The sequence below is a fragment of the Zosterops lateralis genome, assembly GCF_965231275.1.
Source record: "Zosterops lateralis genome assembly, chromosome: 6".
NCBI classification, from domain to species: domain Eukaryota; kingdom Metazoa; phylum Chordata; class Aves; order Passeriformes; family Zosteropidae; genus Zosterops; species Zosterops lateralis.
Window position 1 is genome coordinate 53,987,032 of NC_139761.1, and position 22,389 is coordinate 54,009,420.

The window sequence follows — 22,389 nt, forward strand, 5'->3', positions numbered from 1 at the left end:
CCCAACAAGCGTGGCCCCGCCCTGGAAATTGGGGTTTTATTACTGGGAACCGCAGCCCGGGGCGTTGGTGCCCTCTAGTTTTCCCAGCCGTGAGTGTATTTCTTCCTTTAATAGCGGATTTCTCCCGTGCTGTTGCCCCCAGCCTGAGCCGTGGCCAGGAGTGGACACTGCCTCAACCTGTGGAACGGGAGAAGAGGGAAAAAGTCCCGTCGTTTTCCAGCCCTGCGCCGCAGAGGGAAGAACCAGCCCGCACATCAGGGCAGCGGGTTGTGGGCGGCCTCAGCCCGGCTGAGCAGAGGCGGGCACAGAGCCCTGGTCTCCCGGGTCTCTGCACCCAGCGAGGGGCATCCCGCGCCCAGCAGGGAGGGTCCTGGGACTCCAGCCCCCATGGGAGTCCCGCAGCCAGCAGGAGAGTCGGGGGGTGGCAGCCCCCATGCGATCCCCGCCCCAGTGGGGGGATGATGCCAGGGATGCCCGCACTCATCACCGGGATGACCCCGGGGATGGCACCGCTGATCCCGCGGGACCGCCCCGGCTCCAGGAGGTCCTGCCTGCCGGTAGCGCCCCCCTGCGGGCCGGGCCGGCGCTGCAGCCCCCGCCGCTGCCGGGCGGGAACGTACCATCCTCGCCGCGGGGGGAGGGTCGGGGGTCGGCCCCGCCGAAGCCCGCGTCACCAATCGCGCCGACCCCTCCGTCCCCTCGGCACAGAGACCCCGTTCGGTCTCGCCTCGCCGCCGCCCCGCTCTCCCGCCGCGCGGGGCCGGGGACAGGCCCGGGGAAGCGGCTCCCCCCCTTGCCCCGCATGGCCGCGCCCGAGGCGCCCCGCGGGGATGTCGGACCGTTGGCGTGGAGACGCGCGGCGCCTCCGCGGGCCCCGCCCCCGCAGCGCGCCCATTGGCGGAGAACCCTCGGCGGGCGCACCGCGATTGGTCGGCGGCGCCGTCGCTCCTGGGCGGGGGCGTGGCCGCGCTCAGGGCCCGCTCATTCATTCCCCCCGCGGGCGCGGCGCGGGGGGGGCGATGCACCGGCGGGCCCGGGGCCGCCGAGCCCCGCACCCAGCCCCGGCCCCACGAGCCGCAGCCGCCCCGCGGCCGGCCCGGAGCGCGCCGGCTGGACGGGCGGGGGGCCCCATGGGCCGGGGTTAGCCCGCTGGCGGCGGCGGCGGCGGTGGTGGCGGCGGCGGGGGCGATGCGGGCGGCAGGATGCCGCGGCTCCCGGTGAAGAAGCTCCGGAAGCAGCTGAAGCTGCTGCTGCTGCTGGCGCTGCTCACCTCGGCCGCCTGGTTCACCTACCTGCACATCAGCCTGGTGCGCCAGGGCCGCGCCCTGCGCCTCCCCTTCGCCTACGGCAAAGGTAACGGGGCGGGGGGGGGCCCTCGGCAGCCGTCGGGGCGGGGGCTCGGGCGGCTTTGGGGGTCCCCAAGGGGCGCTGGGTCCCCCCCGCCGCTCCGGGGTACCGGAGTATCCGTGGGTTGGAGTCCCCAGGGAGTGCCGGGGCTCCCGCCCGCTCTGGGAGCACCGGGGGTCTGGGGGTCCCCAGGGGGTTTGGGGGTCCTCCTGCCACGCTGGAGACCCGGAGCGCCCCCCCAGGGGTGGGATCCCCCCTTCCCAGCGCTGTCTGTCTGTCTGTCTGTCCCGCATCCCCCGCTCGGGTTTGGGGCCAGCGGGACCCCCCGTGGGCTCCGCGCCCGGCATTGGATTTTCGGGAGAAGGGACACCCCGGAGGGCCCCAAACCGGCCGGGACATTCCCTGTCCCCCCTCGAGCCGCTCCGTCCTCATTTTTCCACCCGCCGCCTTGGCTGCGATGACAAAGAGACCATTTACAGGCGCTCGCCGCTGCTGGAAGGGGCGATCTCTCCTTTGCCATCCCTTCCCAACGTCCCCATCCTTTCCCAACCCTCCTCATCCCATCCCAACACTTTCTCAACCTGTAAAAAAAAACCACAACACCCCAAACCCCTTTCTCCTCCCGCCCCCGGACAGCGGCGGGGATGGATGCGGGGATGGATGCGGGGATGGATGCGGGGATGGATGCGGGGATGGATGCGGGGATGCTCCGGAGGGACAGGTGCCCCAGGGCTCGGCTCCGTGTCCCGTCGCTCCCGGTTTTCCCGTGCCAGACCCCCCTGGGCTGCCCGGGGAGACACAAAGCCACTCGGAATATTTGCTGGGTGAAACTTGAGCTGTTACATTCTTGCTGGGACTTGACCTCGCCCAGCGCGTTTTGTCCTAAAAAAATGAGCAGGGGTCGGGATTTGGTGTTTGTGGAGGGAGGGAAAGGCTTTCCCCAGGGGGTCGGAGCCGTCCCGGAGGTCGGCAAAGCCTCTCGGCTGGAAAACCCAAAGTTTCCGAGCGGAGCAGCAGCATGATCCTGCAAATTTTTGGGCCTTATGGTAAAATCGGGGTAATGCGAATGAGCGAGGCAGGAAATGAGGCTGCCGAGGGAAGGAGGGGGGGGACACCGGGGGCTCCCTGCGGGATCCTCCACGCTGGGAAAGCCGCAGGCTCTGCCCCGTGTTCCCCAGGGGGTTTTCCCCGTGTTCCCACCACCATCCCGAGGCGCTTCTTTCCCCCGGCCCCGCTGTTATCCCAGTGTTGGGCACGGCCAAGTCTGGCCTCTGGCTGGACCAGCAGCCTCGGGCAGGGGGGAATGGCATGGAATCGCTGTCCTTATCCTTGGGAAAACCATGGATGGGCCCCTCCCGGGGTGCTGGGGTGCAGCGGTGCGAGGGTGAGCCGTGGTTTTCCTACAGGGATGGATGCCTGTGTGCCAGGATGGTCCCAGGTGCTGAGCCTGGCGGTGCCTATCCCTGCGTGCCCTGCATCCCAGCCGGCTCCTCGGGATGCTCCATAGGTTTTGCTGTGGAAGGGAGGGGGTGCCCAGTCCCACTCTGGGTATGAATGGCTGCAAACTGGGAATGAGGGGTGCTGGGCTTGGTGGAGAACCTCTGGGAGGTGGGAAGAGAGAAATGGGAAAAGTACATTGAGTGTGGGAAGTGTTACCCCTTGCCATGGGGAACACGGGCACCTTCCCTGGCTGAGGTGTGGAGAGGTGGGTGATTCTCCAGGGAAAGCTGGATCCAGCTATCCAGGACAGGACTCCAGGGAGACACTGCTCCTTGCACTGGGATTTTCCAGTGAGAGTGGGAAAGGCAGAATGTAGGTCCCAGTTGGCCTTTTTGGACACGAGGTGGTGGAAAGGGGTTGGGGAAGGGTTTGGCCATGCACAGCTGGACTCTCATCCTGCTCCTGCCAGAGTGGGTGAGGCAGGGAGCGGTTTAGGTGGAAAATCACGTTGAATGGAGTAAAAAAGTAATAATAAAAAAACAAACCAAAAAACCCTGAATAGATCATAGGAAATAAATCATATTAAGGAAAAAACTTGTTGCAAGGGTTTGAGGGAAGAGCATCACCCCAAGGGTCTGTGCACCAACAGGAGTTTGGAGATGACTTTTGGATTTGGCTACCATGAGTTAGGACCTATGTGTCTGTGCCAGGGGTGCTGCCTGGTTAATTAACAAGGAAAAAGGTTAATTGCTCATTAAACAGGGCATCAGTGAGCAGCTGGACGCTCTGGAGGCTACAGGTGAAGGGCATGAGGATTTTAGGTAGTTTTGGGGGTGTAAAGTGGGGAAGGCCCAGCCAGGTGGAGTTGGGAGCACAGTGGGATTATCCCAGGGCTCCTGTGTGCCCTTGGCCCAGCCATTGGTGATACCTGGAGCTGGAGCATCCAGGGGCTGGGCTGGGAGCTGTGCTGGTCCCTGATAAAACATCCCCCCCTTTTCCTCATCTTCTCCAAGTAGATAATTAGCCTCCTCTGCCTAATTGAACACACGGATTCCTCATTGGAAATAATGAGGCCATTACGGTGCTCTCCCAGCTGGAAACCGCGCCGAGGCAATGGGGTGGAAACGCGGATGCGCCAGGTGGAAAGGGAATGGAAAAAGATGAAAAGGCAAAAAAGAACTGGGAAAAAATGATGATAAAGTCCTAAAAGTGGCTCGCTGTGGGGTTTGGGGTTTGCTGGGATTTAGCGTGGAGGGTGTTGGCAGTGCTGGAGGGAGGTTTTGGGGGATTGCGGGGATGGGAGCACGGGATGGGTGCTCAAGGGTGTTAAAGCCAGTTCATGGATGAAATGGGGCTCTCTCTGCCTGGTGGATGTGGCATAGCCTGGGTCACCCCTCTGCCATAGTCCAGAGGGCTCCCAAAACCCCCTGATCCCGAGCCAGTGATGGGATGGATGCTCTGTGTCCTGTCCTTGGCTGTTCCTCCCCCAGGGACCCATCTTTGGGGAGAGCAGAGGGGAGAAGGTTTGGGATAATGTGTCCCTCTGGGATGCATCTCAGCAGATCCTTTGATTTTAATTGGGAGGCTGGAATGCTGCAGTCTGCTGTGGGGTTCGTCCATTTTGTTGGGAATGCCGGGAGCAGGTAGGGAAGGGGATGAGAAGAGCCCTTTGAAGATGAAGGGCACTGGGATTTGGGACTGGGCTGGGAGCTGCTTTTCCTTCTGGCATCACCCCTATCCCTGCTGAGAAAGGCTGGTTTCCCTGGACGGACCCACGTGGGGTCCCAGTGCCAGGAAAAGCAGGTCCCATCCCTGCTGCCGAAAGGGAATTTGGAGCTGGGGGAATAGACTGGTTTGGGTGTCACTGGGCCCTTTTCCATATGGGAAACCCTTCCCAGACTGCCCCAGGCTCCATGCCCTGCTCCTCTAGGGTGCCCAATGGGAAAAAATCGGCAACTGCCCGTTTTGGGTTTTTCAAAGGCTCTCCAGAGGCACAAAGTGGCTTTGAGCCACCCCAGAGTGGCACCTGCCCCCTTGGCACTCGGAGAGTCCCCAGAACTGTCCCTTGAAGCCAGAGGAGGGGAGGGATGGCTTTCCCCAAGCACCAGGGGCTCTTTGCCTTGGTGGGACCTTTATCCTTCCCAGCACTGCCCTGGATCTCCCCTCCATCCCTTCCCTGTGCCTGCAGCTGGGCCTCTCCAGAGCTGCTCCTTGGGAAGGGCTGAGCAGCCCCCTGAGGTGTCAGTGGCCCCAGCACTGGCAGGATGCAGGGATTTTGGCTGGATGAGGCGCCAGGTGGGAGCCAGCTGCTGGAAGAGGCTGGAAAGCTGGAACTGGGATGGTGACCCCACAGGCAATGCACAGCTCAGAGGCTGGAATGTTTCTGGGGTGAAATGCACCCTAAAATTCCCAGTGTTTCACAGTGACCTTCCCCAGAGGCCACATCTCAGGAAGCCAAATCTTTGTGCTGAGGGCTGTGAGTGAGCATCATCCCTATTGGGATGGAGCAGGGTCTCGTGGGAGCTGTTCCAGCTCTTTTTGGGGCTGGAGCAGGTGGGACTGAAGGGCACTTGGATGCACAGTGAGGGAGATGGAGGAAGTCTGGGAGCTGTCCAATCCCAGGAGGGATTTGAGATCCTGATTATGAGCATGGAAGTGTCGGAGCCGCCTCTCCTGGTGGGTGTTTGTCAGCTGGAGTGGTCTCATGGCAGCTCCATTGCCAGCCAGAGCGATTCCGCATCGATTTCCATGGCTCCAGCTGAGAGGGCTGTCACCGAGTGGGAAAACAGCAGCAAAGGAATGGAGGAGGCAGGAAAAATCCCCCTCGCTCCTCCAGTTCCCTCAGCAAGGCAGTGACAGGTCCTGGCAGGCAGCACTGCCCGAGGGAGGCAGGGCAGGGATGTCCCATGTCCCCATGGTGGTCACAAACCCCATTCCCCTCGGCCCCATTGGTGTCACCGGCTGTCACCCAGCCCGTGCCACCACCCTCTGTCCAGGGGTTGTGGCCAGGATTTTTGTCCCGTGTTTCTGTGGCACTGACAGGGGGATGGATTTGTGGTGTTGATTCCTTTCTGGCTAATTATAATCACTTAACACCTTGTTTAGGAGGCTCCTGCAGGGATGCAGAGACCGTGTCCTCACCAGGAAAATTTGGGAATAAAACCTCTGGGTTTAACCAAGGTGCCACCACCACTTCTGCTGCAGCTGTGTCGGGTTTAAATGTCACCTCCCTCCCTCCACGTCGCAGGGCTTGGAAAAGGGCCAGGAGAAACCCCAGCATGGAAGAAAGGGGCTGTGTTTGGAGCTGGGGAGGAGGAGGCGGGAGGTGGGATGTGAAAGGCTCTCTGTGCTTCCCAGCAGAGTTACAGGGCCGGGATAACCGGGAGATGCTTCTCCCATGGGAGGCATCGCTCCGTGCCCTGCGTGGGTCCCTCATATCCATGGCCTCCTCCCCAGGATGAGGATCCTGGCTCCCTGTCTGGAGGCTGCAGTGACTCAGAGCTGGTTAGTGCCATGGTTTGTGCTTCCTGCCCCCTCCTTGCTGCTCACAAAGCATCAGTGTCGCTCCAGGGAAGAGCTTTTAGTGCTTCCATCCCTTCCCTGAGCATCTCCATCCCACAGGCAGTGGGTTCCTGCTTGTCCTCGGACCTTCCCCTATTCCTGTCCTGCCCTCTCTGGTCCTCGAGGAAGACTGGCTGAGGGAATGGACACAGCAGTGCTGCTGTGCATCCCAGTTGGATGCTGGGAGGAATTGGAATCCTTACCCCTCCCAGTGCTGCCTTCTCCTTCTTCTTCTCCTCTGAGCTGCTCCTCCTGCAGGGCTGTGGTTGGGACCAAAGGAACTCAGGATTTTTGGGAGCACTGATGCTCATTGGCACAAGGCACTGCCCTTCCCCACCCCTTATCCCCATGGCATTAGTTCCTCACACCCTGACCAGAAGTCACTTTCTGATATTTAAATTGCCAGGGAATTGCATGGAATCCCAGAAGCCTTTTCTGGAGCATTCTGGTGCTTTTGCTCACCCCTGGATGGGGAGCCCCTCAGAAGGGATAGGGAGCAAGCAGGGGGCTCGTGGCTTTGGATCCTGAGAGTTCCAAGGATGAGTATGCTTAGCTTGGATTAACTCCTGTTTTTCTCCCCACTTTGCTCCAGTTTATATCAAATAATCTCCCACCAGTTCACAGTCCTGACATGGAGGAGAGTGAAGCAGGTTGGCCACATCCAGCCATCCCTGTGGATGCAGCCAGGGATGCTGCTGGCTCAGGTTGCCATACAGGGAATTTTGTCTGTGGCAGATCCCATGGGAGACAGGTTTATCCCCTCCAAGGTCAGGACAGACTCCCTGAGTGGGAACCACAGAGCCACTCCCGCCTCCCATCCCTGGGCAGGTCCCTTGGGAGCGCTGAGCCCCTCGTGTCCATGATGAACGCACAGATCAGTGTGCTGGGAATGACGCTGTCCGTGTGTGGAGTGCAGGAGCCGAGCACTGGCTCTGGTCCCGCTGCTCCCCATCACCCTCCTCGCAGAGGGAAGAGGGATGGATGCGGGAATAAGGCTGGGAGAGGGGAGGAGGCAGCCTGGGGAGCTGCCAGGGGCTGAAGAATGGCCGAGAGCAGAAGAAGGGGCTTTAGAGCTTAATTTCCTGTCCCTGCCGTGGGGATGGGATTTGTGCTGCCATCTCCAAGGAGACGCCGGCTGCGCGGCCGCTGGAATACTAATGGTGTGGAAGGCGTGTGGCTCTGGGTATGCCGAGCCCTTCCCTGGCTGTGGTACTCACTGAGGCTCTTCCATCTGGGGGAGTGGGAGGCCCCAGGACTTGCTGGTGGTGGGAAGGAGGTGTGGAGGGACAGGGACATATTTCCATACCTTTGGGACTGGCTCGGTGACCCTTTTCCTGCAATTCCTGTGATGGGACCTGGGGCTCCCCCTCGTTATATTGGAGTGGCTGGTTTTTGGGGATCCACAGATGATTGTGGAGGTGGCTCTTGGACACCCACCTCTCCAAGCATTGCTTTGAGCTCCCCTTGACTCTGGATTGAGCTGTGGATCCTTGCACCGGCAGTGATGACTAAACTGCAAGCTCCCCCTGTCCCCCTGGGTTCTGGGGTGGCAGAAAAAGAGGATGTTCCTCCCCCAGAATAACATTTTCCAAGTCTGCACCATTGTTTTGGGGGAAGTGGGGGTGGTTTAAAATTCCCTGCCCAAGGAAAGGGAGCTGCAGAGGGGAGTCAAAGGTTGGGGATAACTCAGCACAGTAATGAAGCTGATGGGTCTGGGAGCAAGGTTTTGATGTGAGTGTGATTTTGAAGAGGGACATGGTTTGAGGGGGTGATATCTGGGGGGTTTGAGGCTTGTGTGCTCTTGGTAGAGCTGGGATTTTGAGGGGCAAGGAAGCAGAGATGCATCCCTGAGGATGGAAGTGGGGAGCAAGACCCCAACAGCTTATCCCAGCATCTCTTATGTAAAGGGCCAGGAGCTGTGGGGGGTGTAATTAAACCTGCTGCTGATGAGCTGCTGCAAAGCTGCTTAGTGCAAATGGAATGAGGGGAATTGCAGCCAGGGCTCCCCCATGTCACCCCCCCTTTCCATGTCCCTGTCCCCTGGGAGCAATGGTGTGATGCCAACACCTCCCCTTCCCGGTGCCAGGGAGAGAGGTGTCCCCAAAAGAGGTGGTGGGATGAGGGGGCTGTGGTCTGACCCCTGTCTGCTCCCCTACAGATGGAGAGAGGCCGGGGGAGGTGACGGATCCCGGGCGGCGGCCGGCGGCAGCCCCGGCACGGCGCAGGAAAGCCGAGGATTCCAGCGAGAGCCGCGAGGAAGATCCCATGGTAATGGGTGGGATGGGGTCTTGGAGGTCACTCTGGGAGCAGAGTGTTCCAGGTTCTTGTCCAGCTGAGGGGATCCAAGGGTTCCAGGGGTACATCAGAACCTCTGATTCTGCCCAGCAGCCCTCACAGTGGATAAACCCTCTAATGTCCCATTGGAACTGGGTAGATATCCCTCCCAATATCCCACACTGCTCCATGTGCCCTGTCTCAGCTTCCCTGAGAGGGGCCCAGCTTCATCTGCTCTGCAATTCCTGCTTTTCTGGGCAAAGCCACCTGCTCCTGTCTTCTGCTCTGTCCTGGACTGGAGAGCCACTATACCCCAGGTGGAGCCTCCAAGCAGGAGGCACTTGGAATTGTAATCATGGGGACACCTGCTGTCCCCTGTCCAGCAGGTCACCAAGCCCCTGTTGAAGGCCCTGCTGTCCCTGTCCAAGCTGTTGTCACCAAGAGGCCTCATAGCAGGGCAGCCAGGTGGGAAGGCAGGAGGGGGAAGCCAGGGAGTATTCCCTGCCCTATCCCAACAGTGGGGTCACTCCTCAGAAATAAGGGACAGATGGACAAAGGAGGAACTTCAAGTGCCCAGAGGAGGCACGGGCTGGTGCTGGGTAAGGACAGAGGGCACAGCAGGAATTGCAGCCTGGCTTTCCCTGGGAGGAGGGAGAATACTTCCAGTGAGCCTGGCACAAAACCTTCCCTCATGAGGTCTTCCAAGGGCACTGCTCCCTCCTCAGGGGCTCTAATGAGTTTGTTTAGGCAGTTTGTTAATTAGTTCCCTGGCACTGTGCATCCAAATGGACTGTGCTGTGGTGACAGTGCTGTGTCTGCCCTGGGGGGTGGAGGAGGAGGGGGATGATGCTCTGGGGAAGCTGAGGAACAGGGGAATGCTCTGGAGAGGCTCCAGAAGTACCTGGCTCTTCCTTGTCACCCGACATGGAGCTGGAGGCAGGTGCATGCTCACTTAATCTCTCTAAATTACAAGATACAAGCAATGGGATTAACCTAATCCCCTTTAAAGGAAGAGGGAGAATGGAGAGTCATCCCACTTCTTCTGCTCAGGATGTAGAGATCACCTCTGTGCTTTTAGAGAGCCCCAAATTCCAGCAGCCCTCAAGACTGGCCAAACATTTTGGATGAACAGAAAACTCACTGTTTTGGAGAAGTTTTGGCAGTGGAGGGGAAACAAGTTTAGCTGGAACATTTTGAAACTGCTGCCTGAGACACCTTGCCAATATTTTTGTGCCTCCTCCTGCTTTCCTTTGCCGTGAGCTGTGAAATCTTTTGCCTTGGTTTGGCAACGCTCAAAATGAGGTATTTAGATCATGGAATCCTGGTTTGGGTTGGAAGGGATCTTAAAGCCCATTCAGTTCCACCCACTGCCATGGGCAAGGACACCTTCTTCTAGCCCAGGTTGCCCCGAGCCCTGTCCAGCCTGGCCTTGAACTTTTCCAGGGATAGGACAGCCACAGATTTTCTGGGCAGAGCCTGTGCCAGGGCCTCACCACAGATGCACAGAGACATCTCACAAGCATAGGATGTGCTGGCCCTGATCACCCATCCCATCTCTCCCTCTGTTCCCCCACAGAATGACGGGCAGGACGTGGATGGCTGGTTTTCCAGAGGCCAGCGTTCCGACCGAGCCAGCACCCAGCCCAAACTCAACCTGACCAAGCAGGCCCTGCCCTGGAATGAGCAGGTGGGTGGGCAGGCAGCAGCCTGGGAGGGGATGGAGGAGGAGGAGCCCCACTCAGCTCCTTCTCTTCCCCCACAGTACAAGGGGAAGGCAAACCTGCACGTCTTTGAGGATTGGTGTGGCGGGGCCGTGCGGCACCTGAGGAAGAACCTCCACTTCCCGCTTTTTCCCCACGTGAGTCCTGGGACAGGTGCTCAGGGGTTGTTGGCTGGAGGGTCCACCCATCCCTCCCTCGTCTCCAAGACTGGCCCTCGAGACCTTGGCTTGCAGGGTTTGGCTTGGGGAGGTGATTCCCAGCTGGAGGAGAGGTGTGTGGTGATGGGGCTGGGGGTGTGGGAGCCTGGGATAACATGGAGGAGGTGATCCGTGCCCGTCTCCTCGGCAGACCCGCACCACGGTGAAGAAGCTGGCTGTGTCTCCCAAGTGGAAGAACTATGGGCTGAGGATTTTTGGCTACATCCATCCCTTCAAAGATGGTGAGTGATGGAGCGTGGCCTTTTCCCCCATGCAGCAATGTGGAGACACTGTGTCCTTCCCCTTCCTGGTCACAGGAGAACAGAAAGGCTCTGGGAGACGGTTCCTAAACCCTGGCTCCTGGGCAGGAGGGTCCTTCTGGAGCAAACCCCCCTTTTCCTGTGGCTTTGAAGGGAGGCAAAGCCCTGATCCCATCCATGACAGAGCCATGACATGAGATCTGGGGTGGCCCTATCCCTGTTTCCCCATCTCAGCACGAGGCAGCAGGACCGAACCCACGCCACCAGGGTCCCTGTGTCCCTCAGTGGTGACCCTCTCTGTGGCTCTCTGCAGGGGATTTCCAGTTTTCTGTGGCATCGGATGACAACTCAGAGTTTTGGCTCAGCTCCGACGACAGTCCCTCCAATTCCCGCCTGGTTGCTTTTGTGGGCAAGGTATGGCATTACCTCTCTGCCTTGCCCTGCTCCAGGGGGAAGGATCCATGTGTGGCTGTGCTGGGGGCAGCTCTCCTGCCTCTCTGCTCCTCTGGGAATGCCAGGCTGTTTCAGCCTGCTCCCATCCCTGGCCAGGCCTGGGTTGGCTTCCAGAGGAGCCCCTTGGTCCCTTCTTGGTTGGACGCACCAACGACCAGGAGATGTAATATTTCTTCCTGCATTTTCTTGGGGTTAATTCCTATAATAGCAAGTTGATGGGCTTTGGTGGGGTGTCCTGCTGCTCTCATGCTCCTCTATCCTTCCCAGCTGGGCACCGAGTGGACGGCGCCGGGAGAGTTCACCAAGTTCAGCTCCCAAGTCTCCAAGCCCCTGCGGTGAGTGTGTCCTTGGGGATTATCACATGGGGATGAAGTCTGGGACATGGAGTTGCTGGGTCTGGCCTCCCTGGGTCATGGTCCTTTCCCAAAAGGCACGTGGGGCTGGGCTGGACCCCAGGTGATGAGGTGGGGATGTCCCAATGTCCTCCCCATCCCACAGAACCCCTCAGCAGTGGGATGGGGGAGCAGGAACCCTCCTCAGCTCCATCTCCTTGTCTCAGGAAGGTTTTACCCACCCATGGGCAGGACAGGGAGGCTTTCCCAGGCTGGCCCTGGGCTCTGACTGCCGTGTCCCCTCCCCTGCAGCCTCATGTCCTCCCGACGTTACTACTTCGAGCTGCTCCACAAGCAGGATGACCGGGGCTCGGACCACGTGGAAGTTGGGGTGAGTAAACACCCACCTCCCCATGCCAGTGCCAGGGCTTTTCCCACGTGTGTTCAAGTGCTTTATCCTGGAGCAAAGCCACGGTTTCCCCCTCCCATGGCTGCCAGTATGGATAAGTCAGTTGTTTCCCTGGTTATTCAGCACTGGGGAACATGGAGTGCTGTTCTCCTTTCCTGCTGGTGGTTTTTGGGCAGCTGAAGACCCTGCCATCGGACTCCCATGGGCAAGAAGAGCCCAGAGCAGGAAGGTCCCACCTTGCTGGCTGCATCCCAGCAGTGGGAGAGAAGTGGCCAAGGCGATGGAGCAATTCCCTGTTTTCTTCTTTATCCCCCCTTGGAATTACCATGAGTTTCGAATCTGAACTTGCCTGCCTTGGCAGCACAGCCCTGGCAAAGCCTGGAGCATGTGTCAGGGGCTCAGGCTGGCTGAGGGGAAGATGTTGGCTCGTTAGCAAAGGTTTCCTTTCTCCCAAGAACTCATTAATCACTGGAGTCAAACCGGTGCCAGCAAAGCATCAGGGAGGCCGGCAACACCCCTTCCTTGCTGGCTGCCTCCCTCCTCCCCATCCCCTCTATCCTGATAAGGTCTGCATTTCTTCAGGCAAAAAACAAATAGTGGGGAAAACAAATAGATGGGGGAGATGTTTCTGAGATGGGATGTTTTTGCTGGAGGGAGGGAGCAAAGCCTTTCAGCCGTGCAGAAAAACCTCTCAGCTGTGCAGGGAGAGACAACAACAACATCCACAACAAAAGCAGGACCCTGATGTGTCTCGCCCTCGGGGCACTGAAGGGCTTGTCCTGACAAGGGCTCCAGACTGGCTTTTAAAATGCTGGAGTTAAATCGGGGCAGGCAGCTCTGGAGACCCTCTTAAAGCAAGGCAAATTCTTCTTTATCAAGCACTGGAGTGAGGAAAGGAGGCCTTTGGTCACAGGAGTTGTGACAGTCCCAGAGGGAAGCAGCATGAGCCTGTATCCTACCTACAGGAGCCTTTCCTTCTCTAACCCTACAGAGATCCCTGCTAATCCCAAACCCTGCAGGAAATGGGGCAGGATCAGCCCTCTCTCTTGATCCTCTTCTGCAGGGAAGTTTCTGGGAGCTGTGGACAGGGAGGAACCATCCTGGGGTGCTGGGTTTGGGCAGCTGCATCCTGACCCCTGCCACTCTCCTGCTCATTCCCCATCTCCTTTTATTTTTTCCCAGTGGCGAGTTTTCCTCCCCAGCCTGAAGTTTGAGGTGATTGACTCCTCCTACATCTCCCTGTACACAGGTAAGGGCCAGGTGCCTCCTGCAGCCACAGCCAGTGGGCACTCCAAGGGCTGCATGTCCTGGGAGAGATGGGAACAAAAGCAGAACCTGGAGAATTGGATCCTGGGGCAGCATCTCAGCCTCTGAATCCCCCCACACCACAGTCCAGTGTGGGGATTCAGAGGCTGAGTGTGATCACACCAATCCCCTGGTGTGAGAACGGATGCAAAGGCTGCAGTGGGTAGGATTGATGCTGGGAGCAAGATGAGACGTTGCTAAAAATGGGATGTGGAGTCAACACATCATGGAAGCACAGCTCTGCTGGTGCTCCAGCCTCGCCCTGCCTGCCAACACCCCTCTGGCTCCAGGGCCTGGCCCTGAGTTACGAGGAGCTGTCGTGGAAGTGGGGATGGATGGCACAAGGTTTAATTAAATCTATAGATCTTCTGCTTCCTGCCCCTGCCCTGGCAGCAGGAAAGGGCTTGATGGATGGGTCCTGCCCTGGCGCTCCGCACGGAGCGGGAGCGGTCATCATTCCTGCTCTGGAAGGTGTCGATAAGGAGGAGGGGGCAGGCAGGATCCGTGGGGAGAAGAGGGATGAGGGGTGCCAGTGGTGCTGATGCAGGTGCTTGTGAGATGGATGATGTGCAGATAAATCCCTGTCTCTCAGTACCAGCTGTTCCTGCTTCTGCTTCCTGGCTCCCTCAGACCCAGCAGCACCCTGAGGCAAAGCCATGTCATCCCTGGGGAGCCCATCCTTGGTGAGGGCTGCCAGCAGCAGGCAGAGCTCCATCCTTCCTTCTTTCCATCCCTCTTTCCTCCCTCTAGACTTTTCCAGGGGTTTCAGCCCAACCCCAGCCAGCTGCAGGGACACATTAGGGAAGCCTTTCCCTGCCACAAGAATAATAATTTGGGGCTTGGGAAGGGGGATCTTGCTTCCCTGTGGCTTTGCAGCAGGCAGGGCTTCCTGGGAAGGGAACAGCTTGGAGCATGGCCGAGGTGACAGGAGCAGGGTGACCTCCTGTGGGAGCCTGGGGGGTGGTTGGTGGCTGAGGGTGACGTGCCACCCTCATCCCTGGGTAGGAGGCAAACCAGCTCGTGTTGCAGTTACCTGCAGGAAGGATATCCAAGGATTTAATCCCTCTGTCCTTGGGACTTGCAGCCCTGAGAGTTCCCGTGTTTTTGAGGCTGTGGTAATCAGAGCAGGACGGCCTGGCTGGGATCAGCCGTGCCCTCGTCCTCATTAGCCGATGCAATAATCATTAGGCTGATTAGTCACGGGGTCTTCGAGATGCCTGGGAGGGCAACATTGCCTTCCCTGGGAGCAGGAGGAATCCACAGTGCTCCCAGCCCTCTTGGGGGGAATGGGAAAGGATGCTCCTTGGAGGATGCTCCCGGTGTGCCCGGGGGTTCAGCCCCGGCCCTGTCCCACAGATGAGTCATCCCTGAAGATGAACCATGTGGAGCACATCCCGCAGACCTTGGCCAGCCACAGCGGGAGCCACCTCTGGGAGGCGCAGCAGGACGAGCACGGGGCCGACATGCTCAAGGCTGACCCCAGGGACACATTCTTCCTCAGTAAGTGCCTGGGAACGCATCCATTCTTGTCCTTGGCGGGGTTTGGGGGAGGAAAAAGGCTGCTGCAGGCACCTGGGTCATCCCTGCCACCCTCTGCCCATCTCTGGAGCGGAGGCATCTCTGCTGGGGTCTATGGGAACACGTTGGGATGCTTTGGGCTCCTCCACAGCCCCTGCCATCGAGGCGTCCCGCGTGGAGAACGTGCTGGTGCCCTGTGCCTACAGCCCCACCTACGTGGTGAAGGATTTCCCCATCGCCCGCTACCAGGGCCTGCAGTTTGTAAGTGTCACCCTGGGGACAGGGCCAGGCTCCCACAGGGACACGGGGGAGCCCAGGGCAGGGATGCTCCCACCTGGGTAAAATCCAGGAGGAAGTGTCCTTTGCTGGAGGGTCGGGCTGAGCTTGCACAGCTCAGCCTGAGAGCGGGGGTTAAATCCCTGTGTTTGAGGTGCTGGGAGTCACTTGGGTGTTGGTCTTGAGTCGCCAACTCCTCAGGGTGACACGGCACCATCACCGCCCCAGGTCTACCTCTCGTTCGTGTATCCCAACGACTTCACGCGCCTCACTCACATGGAGACAGAGAACAAGTGCTTCTACAGAGAGTCCCCCCTCTACCTGGAAAAGTAGGTACTGGGGGCCGGGATTTTGGGGTGCTGTGCAGAGGGGACTGATGTCAACAGTGCTGAGATGATGCATCCTCAGCCACGGGTCCCTGTCCCCCATGGAAGGGCCACCCCAGGCTGGCTCTATCCCCATCTCCCAGGCATGCAGCAGCTTGAGTGCTGGCAGTGCTCCTGGATTTGGGAGCTCGGCTCCCTTGGCAGCTGGGTGCTCCTTCCTGCACACATCCCCTCAACCTCCCTTCTCCCGGGCCCTCACCTTCCCTCTCCATCCCCAGGTTTGGGTTCTACAAGTACATGAAGATGGATGAGGAGGAGGAGGATCCACGGCACCGAGCGTTTCTCTTCCTTGGCCCCGACAGTGAGTCACTGGCATTGCTGGGCACGGGGCCAAGCTCCCGGCATCCCCTTGGATCTGTGGCTCATTGGGATGACTCCAGTGGTGCCAGAGGCTGCAGGAGGGCTGGGCTGTGCAGAGCAGCATCCCTCGGAGCACCCCTCCAAGCATCCTGCTTGGCATGGCAACAGGGTGATGTGGGATGTGGGAAGCAGGACACTGGGTTGGGATTTGCTCTCCCTCCAACATCTCTTGGGTTGGCCTCAGCAGTGGGCAGTAAGAACCAGACCCAGTGTGGAGTCTGGGGATGTCCATGGAGCCTGGGAGTGCACCTGGGGAAGCAGAGGCTGTTCAGAGCCTGCCTTGGTCAGTTTGCAGCTTGGCAAAGCCCTGGCAGGTCAGTTTTGCTCCTGGGTGGAGTGGAATTGGTGCCAAGATTTGAGGTGGGGATAAGTGGCAGCAACTGGAGCTGCCAGCCCTGGTGGGAATCCCTGTGTGGGCATCCCCTGCTGCCCCAGCTCTGCTCCCTCACCTCAGCCACTCACAGGTTCCTCTCCTGCTGGGATCAGGCTCTGCCTCCTTGTTGTAGCCTCAGGGTATTAATTGCTGCCTTTGCTCCCTAGATTTCCTGGAGGATGAGGAGGAGGAAGAGGAAGGAGTGGACAGCCCTGAGCCCACAGACCCCCCTCCGGAGGCCAAGGAGCAGAGCTTTGGGCCGGCACCCAGAGCCAAAGGGAAGGATCCCGCGCCGGTCACCGGGGATTACGGAGATGACCTGGACTATTACAGCTTCCGCCGGAAGCGGGGCCGGGCGCAGGTGGGCACCCCTGGGCAGCCGGGGATGTGGGGCACATCCAGCCCCATGGCTGCTCTCCAGGAGGATCCTGCCCCGGAGCGGGGCCCAGGCCGAACACTCCATTGGCTGCCCCAGGACGAGGGCGAGGAGGATGAGCTGGGGTTGCCGGCGTCTCCAAAGCACGGCACGGCCCTGGGCCTCCAGCCCCACCTCTCTGTGCCCATCTTTGGTGGCAAAGCCAAAACGCCAAGTCCCAGCAGGCCAGCAGCTCCCAGCGAGGCCAAGAAGCCCCAGAAAACCCAGGAGAAGGTCTATGTGACTCGGCTGCAGCCTGGGAAGCGCAAAGCTCCGGCTCAGCAGCCAGCCTTCCCCGGCATTTTCCTGTATCCAAAGCCTGTGAAGAGAGTCCACCTACGCTCCAGGACCCCGCAGAAGCATCCCATCACCCCCAACAAGCTCCGGACCATCCCTGGCCGCCGCAGCCCCTGGCTCCTGAGCAACATCTCCAAGGAGAGGGACCCTGCCAAGCGGAAGAGCGGCAGAAGGTGGGACCGGCTGCCCAGGCAGCAAGTGCTGCCCGGCCTCCTGGCCCTGGGGACCGAGGGGCTTTTCAGCCATGAGGACACGACCCCTGCTCCGGGCAGGACAGCAGCCACTGCCGACTACAACTCATCCGAAGCCACCCGCTCCGAGGGGACACGGGTGACATCCTTTCTGAAGGTGTCAGAAACAACGGCATCACAGCAGGAGGAGGGAAAGGGCCAGGAGGAGGAGGAGGATGAGGAAGAGATGTCGGACTATTCCTATGAGGCAGGGGAGCTGCAGCAGGGCTGGCTGGAGGATTCCATCAACTGGCAGCGGACGTTCAGCGTCAGCTCCGTGGACTTCGAGCTGCTGCGCTCCGACTGGAACGACCTGCGCTGCAACGTGTCGGGAAACCTGCAGCTGAGCGAGAGCGAGGTGGTGGACGTGGTGGCCCAGTACATGGAGAGGCTCAACGAGAAGAACGGAGGGTACGGAGGGAGTGGGATGCTGGCAGGAATCCAGTGGGAGTGGGTTCTGGATGGTGGGAAGCAGAGCTCACGATGATGCCGATTTCAAGGCTTCTCTTCTCCCTGCAGGATCTACACCCTCCTGAGGATCATCAACGTGGAGAAGCGGCGGGACACGGCGCGGGGAAACCGGTACCTGCTGGAGCTGGAGCTGGCGGAGCGGGGCCAGCGCACGGTGCGGCTCTCCGAGTACGTCTACGTCCTCCTGCACCAGGACAAGCAGGATGACAGTGCTGAGGCCAACCCTGACGGGCTGGCCCTGGGGGCCACTGAGCCCCAGCCCAGTGCCTGGAGCATCCTCTATGGAAAATCTGTCCTGTGCCGGCCGCTGCGGCTCAGCTGGAGGCAGGACGTCATGGTGCACTTCGTGGTGCCGGGTAGGTTAACAGCAGGACATGGCTGTCCGGGGTCTGTGCTGCTCCCTCAGCATCCTCCAGTGGGATGAGGGTGTTACCTGTCCTGAGAAGGGGTTGGTTTTCCTGGGAGGGGGTGCTGTGGGTGCCCCCTGTGAGCCTGAGGGATGTGTCTTTGGCAGTGAAGAACCAGGCCCGCTGGGTGCAGCAGTTCATCTCGGACATGGCCAGCCTCTATGGGGCCACGAGGGACGCCAACTTCAATGTCATCCTGGTGGACTTCGACAGTGAGGACATGGATGTGGAGAAGGCCCTGCAGGATGCCCGACTGCCCCGGTAACTCCCAGTCTGCAGCCTCGGGGTCTGGGGGGTCCTTGCGGTGAGACAGGTGCTCGTATAACCTGCTGCTCCTTCCCCACCTGCACAGTCCCTGTCTCGCTGCCCCTTCCCTCCTCATTTTCAGGGGTTTAAACTACTTTTCCATGTGGATTTGGGGGTGCAGAAACTTGACTCCATGGGGGGACCCTCAGCTTGAGCTGTAGCACCTGGACCTGCCTGAGAAGGCATCTTTCCCCATGCTGGTGGTTCCTGTCCCCTCCTGGCTGTGTCCCTGTCTGTCCCCAGTGCTATTTGCCCTGTCCTCTCTCCCCAGGTTTCAATACCTGCGGCGCACGGGGAATTTCGAGCGCTCTGCCGGGCTCCAGGCTGGCGTGGACATGGTGGAGGTGAGCAGGAACAGGGACCAACTCTGGCTGTGGCTTCTCTCCCGGGGCTGTTCCTCTCTGATTCCCCTGACCTGTGTCTGTCCTCTCCCAGGACGAGCACAGCATCGTGTTCCTGTGCGACCTGCACATCCATTTCCCTGCCAACATCCTGGACAGCATCCGGAAGCACTGCGTGGAGGGGAAGCTGGCCTACGCTCCCATTGTCATGAGGCTGAGCTGTGGCAGCTCCCCCCGGGAGCCCAATGGTGAGCAGGGACCCCTTTCCAGCTGGGAACACCCCAAACCCAGGCCATCACCTGGTGCACCACCGCAGGAGGTGGCACAGATGGGGATGGACCCGTGATGGGAAGAGGGGTTGAGATGGAGAATCCCTGCGGCTCCCAGGTGGTGGGGAGAGCACAGATGGGATGATATGGGCATTTGGAGGTTCCCCCCACCCCTCACCTCGTTACTCCCTCCCCCCTCCAGGCTACTGGGAAGTGAACGGCTTCGGCCTCTTCGGCATCTACAAGTCAGACTTTGACCGTGTGGGGGGGATGAACACGGAGGAGTTCCGGGACCGCTGGGGCGGGGAGGACTGGGAGCTCCTGGACAGGTGAGCCTGGGGTCCTGCAGCCCCTAAACCCCCCAGGGGCAGGACTGGCCAAATGGATTTGGGCACATCCATCAAGCTGGCTGAGGGCTGGATGATGGGGTGGTGAAGGGAAAAACTTCCCTTTGGGAAGGCCATGTCCATCTGTCTGTCCACCCGGAGCTCTCTATCTATCCATCTATTAAGCCCATCACTTCCTTCCTCCATTTCCTGAGCCCTGTCCCTTCATCCCTCTGTCCCTTGAGCCTCATCCTATCCACAGGGAGCCCTCTACCTCTGTCCATCCATCTCCTGAGCCCTCTCCCTCTGTCCATCCATCTCCTGACCCTTGTCCGTCCGTCCATCCATGCGTCCATCCATGCATCCATCCATGCATCCATGCATCCATCCATCCATCCATCCCCTGAGCCCTATCCCACTATCCATCCATCCCCTGAGCCTGTTGCTCCCTCCCTCCATCCCCCGAGCCCTATCCCTGTGTTCCTCCATCCCCTGAGCTCCGTCTCTCCATCCGCAGGGTGCTCCAGAGCGGGCTGGAGGTGGAGCGCTTGCGCCTCAGGAACTTTTACCACTACTACCACTCCAAGCGCGGCATGTGGAACGCCCGCAGCAAGAAGCCCTCCAAGGACTAGTGCCCGAGCCCGGCCTGTAGCCACTGACCCCTGGCACCTGCCTGTCCCCTGCCATGCCCCAGTGCCAGCACGGGGGGCACCCGACACCCACCGTGGTTTTCCTGGGGATGGGGGAGTGGGGAGGGCCATGGTGGGTGCTGGTGGCGTTTTTTTTCTTAAGGGTCTAATTTCTTAGTCAGCAATGAATTCATTAGCTCCTTACTGCTGGTGGGTCCCGAGGGCTTTGCTGGGTCCTGGAGGGCTGTGCCAGGGTAGGGATACCGGAGGTGGAATTGTGGCATCCAGGATCCCTTGGCGGCCCCTTTCCTGCGTTGCTCCTCCCTAAAATACCCAATACCTCGTCCCCGTGTCAGGCTTGGGGAGCTGAGCTTTGGGTGGGGCTAAGAACCCACTGGGGCTGCCCAAACTCTCCTGCTCCCCTTCCAGGACCCATGGAGGGAAGGGGGGGTCTGGCTGTGCCCTGCACTCCGGACACACTGTGGGTGGGGCTGGCACTGCCCATGCCAGGGGGGCTGGGCTGGGGGGGACAGGCAGAGCCTGGAGCAGGTACGGGCAGATGATGTTTCCAAGCTAATTTCTGTGAAATTATGAGGTAGGAAGCTGTTTTCAGGAAGTTTTTGTCTGTTCGGTTTGGGTTTTTTTTATTCTTAAAAAATTAAAATCAATGTCTTGGCTGGGATTTCCCTCCACTCTGTCACCCCCACACCTGGACAGGGATGCAGGGCATGGGCACCAGGTTGGCCTTTGTCCCTTGGTCCCCTAGGACCCCACTCTGGTGGGAGTGAGCAGCAGTGTTCCGTGCTGTTTCCATGCAAGGAGGAGCAGGCAGCACCCTGTTTGATGCCCAGCCACACGTCCAGGCTTGCTGAGCCTCCGCCCCACACCTGGGCTCCACCCAGCTCCGTGGGGGGCTGCCCTGGTTCCCTGTGCTCCTGCATGTCCTGGCACACTGTCCCTGCCCACCCCTGTCCCAGCTCTGTGCTGGTGCTTCCCCTCACCTGTGTCTGTCTGTGGTGGGGGTCTTAAGGGTTCTGTCTTGTCCCACCTGCCATGGGCTTCTGCTCCTCAGCTGGGTCCCCTGTCTCTCAAATTCCCTGGACTCCTCCCTGAAATAGTCTTGGAGTTTCCCCTCAAGTGTTTCATTCCCCAATTGCATCCCCCAGGCTTACTCCAAGCATCCTGAGTTTGAGGTGAGGATGGACAAGGAGGGCTCAGCCACCCATGTGCCATCAGCAAACAGCCACAGCTGGGGGCTTTTTATCCCAAACTTGGTACCTGTGGCCCCAGGCTCTGCTGGGAAGGGACCATCCTGGCAGCCAGGAGTTGTTTCTCCCCTCTCCTTGCCCCGCTCCCTGTTTTTTTACAGCTTTGGAAATGCTTTGTTGTGGGTGAGGGCTGTGCCCGCTGCGCCGGGAGCTGGTCTGTGGCTGGGCAGAGCGGGTGGCCCCACGGCCCCCGGGCCACCAGTCCTATTCCAAAACCAGCCTAGCCTTAGGCACAGCTTTTCCAGCAGCTTCCCAGCTGGGAGTGCTCCAAAAGCCACCATCATCAGAGTGGGCACTGGGCCCAGCCAAATCCAGAGCTGCCACTGGTGCTGGGAGAGACCGGTGCCAGCAGTGCCATCCCCAGTGCTGCTGGGGACAGTTTGGGGGCAGCTGATGGTGTCTGCTTGGGACAGGGCCAGCAGCACAATGCCAGAGGGTTTGTTTCTCTGGTGATGGCTGAAATGTGGCCACAGGATGACACAGGGATCATGGGGATTGCAGGAGCCACAGCGAGCCTCTCCTGGGCCAGGTGTTGGAGCCCCAGGTGACAGCGGGGTGCGGGCAGGTCCCCACTCCTGGAGGATCAGCCCTGGCCCTCCCTGCCCCGCGGGGACACTGCAAAGGTGTTGGGGCTTGTCCGTGGCGATGGAGGCAAACTCCAGCCTGGAGTTCCCTCACTGAGGGGCTGCCCCAGCCAGGAGCCTGAGAGGGGAGGTCGTACAGGCTGGGGGGAGGACAGGAACCTCCTGACACCCTTGGGCTGAGAATGGACCACACATGACAACAGCAGTGGCCATGTGAAGGGTCCTGGCACCTCCTGCCCTGCACTGGGCTTTGCCAGGGGGCTCTCTCCTGGTGTCCCCTGGTGAGTGTGGGGTGTGGTGGGGGGCCTGGGTTAGTGGTGGTAGGAGCTAGGTGGTGACCCCCCCAAACTGGTTTGGCCCGTTTCAAACGCTCCCTCTCAGCTTATCTGGCTTCAAAGGGCTCCTGCTCCATCCCACGCACACAAACACGCTCCCTGCAAACCGGGGGAAGCCCCCTGCATCCCAAAAAATATGTGTGCCCCCCAAGCTCTGCCTCTCCTCCATCTTCTCCTTCTGGCACCCCCAAACCCTCCCTGTTGCACCCATGGGTGCCCCGAGCTGGATGTTCAGTGGGATGTGGGGGGAAGGACACATTGGATCATGGCCATGGTGGCGGTGGGGATCCCTGGGGACT

The 22,389-nt window shown here is 59.8% G+C and overlaps 1 protein-coding gene across 1 annotated transcript; it reads left to right on the forward strand.

Moving 5' to 3' along the window:
• Nucleotides 1-1,202: 1,202 nt before the first annotated feature.
• B4GALNT4 (beta-1,4-N-acetyl-galactosaminyltransferase 4) lies at nt 1,203-20,455 on the forward strand (the record flags this gene model as incomplete). Its single annotated transcript, XM_083864235.1, has 20 exons — nt 1,203-1,353; nt 8,507-8,616; nt 10,199-10,309; nt 10,385-10,480; nt 10,692-10,782; nt 11,114-11,214; nt 11,521-11,588; nt 11,898-11,976; nt 13,177-13,243; nt 14,656-14,799; nt 14,969-15,078; nt 15,322-15,422; nt 15,698-15,780; nt 16,380-17,565; nt 17,674-17,981; nt 18,140-18,293; nt 18,610-18,682; nt 18,774-18,927; nt 19,151-19,277; nt 19,792-20,455. 20 exons carry the CDS (start codon nt 1,203-1,205, stop codon nt 19,904-19,906), a joined length of 3,429 nt encoding a protein of 1,142 aa, XP_083720361.1. The 3' UTR covers nt 19,907-20,455.
• Between the last annotated feature and the right edge of the window lie 1,934 nt (nt 20,456-22,389).